The sequence below is a fragment of the Manacus vitellinus genome, unplaced genomic scaffold, assembly GCF_001715985.3.
Source record: "Manacus vitellinus isolate BGI_N305 unplaced genomic scaffold, ASM171598v3 scaffold_64_pilon, whole genome shotgun sequence".
In the NCBI taxonomy this organism is placed as follows: Eukaryota; Metazoa; Chordata; class Aves; order Passeriformes; family Pipridae; genus Manacus; species Manacus vitellinus.
In genome coordinates, this window is record NW_021940718.1 from 2,695,003 (window position 1) to 2,695,954 (window position 952).

Sequence of the window (952 nt, forward strand, 5' to 3'; positions counted from 1 at the left end):
TCCCTTGCAGGTGTGGAGCTGCGCAAATGAGAAGCGGGTGAGTGAGAGCGGGATGGCAGTGGGGCACCCCGTCCCCCCCGTGTCCCCTGACCCAGAACACACCCCAACACTCACACAGTGACCACAGGTCCCTGCCCCACCCAGCACCCCCTCAGCCCTGCCTTGGGGCACCCCAGGGTGCAGCAGCCAGCACCTCTGGCCTGATTAGCAGCTCCCCTGGGGCACCCTGAGACTGCGGGGCCAGAGCCAGAGCTGGGTGAATCCCCCAAGGCCACAGACACCCCAAGAAGGGCTGTGGGGCATCTGGGGGGGCCCTAAAGGCACACCTGCTGTGCTGCACTCACACTGCACACACACCACCCACGCTGCACCCAGGCCCTGTGTGTGTGTGTGGGTGTGTGGGTGGGTGTGTGGGTGTGGGTGTGGGTGTGGGTGTGTGTGTGGCACATGCTGGGTGTGCAACGCACACTGCAAATAACCTGCACGGCACAGGCTGCACAGGCTACACACACACTGCACACACACACACTGCACACACACTGCACAGACTGCACACACACTGCACACACACTGCACACACACACTGCACAGACTGCACAGGCTGCATGCACACACTACACACTGCACACACACTATCATAGCCATGGCACACACTGAACACACACACACACTGCACACACACTGTCATAGCCATGGCACAGGCTGCACACCCACTGCACACACAGTGCACATACACTGCACACACAGAGTCATAGCCATGAACACACGTACACTGCACACACACTGTCATAGCCATGGCACACACTGAACACACACATACACTGCACACACACACTGTCATAGCCATGGCACACACTGAACACACACACACACTGCACACACACTGTCATAGCCATGGCACAGGCTGCACACCCACTGCACAGATTGCACACAGACTGCTCACACTGCCCAC

The 952-nt window shown here is 59.3% G+C and overlaps 1 protein-coding gene across 1 annotated transcript in view; it reads left to right on the top strand.

Moving 5' to 3' along the window:
- LOC115307877 (complexin-3-like) overlaps positions 1-121 on the top strand; it is a 7,455-nt gene extending 7,334 nt beyond the window's left edge. The window contains exon 3 of the mRNA XM_029963891.1: positions 11-121. Within this exon, the coding sequence (XP_029819751.1) occupies positions 11-121 (111 nt within the window). The remainder of the gene's footprint in view (positions 1-10) is intronic.
- The last annotated feature ends 831 nt before the right edge of the window (positions 122-952 follow it).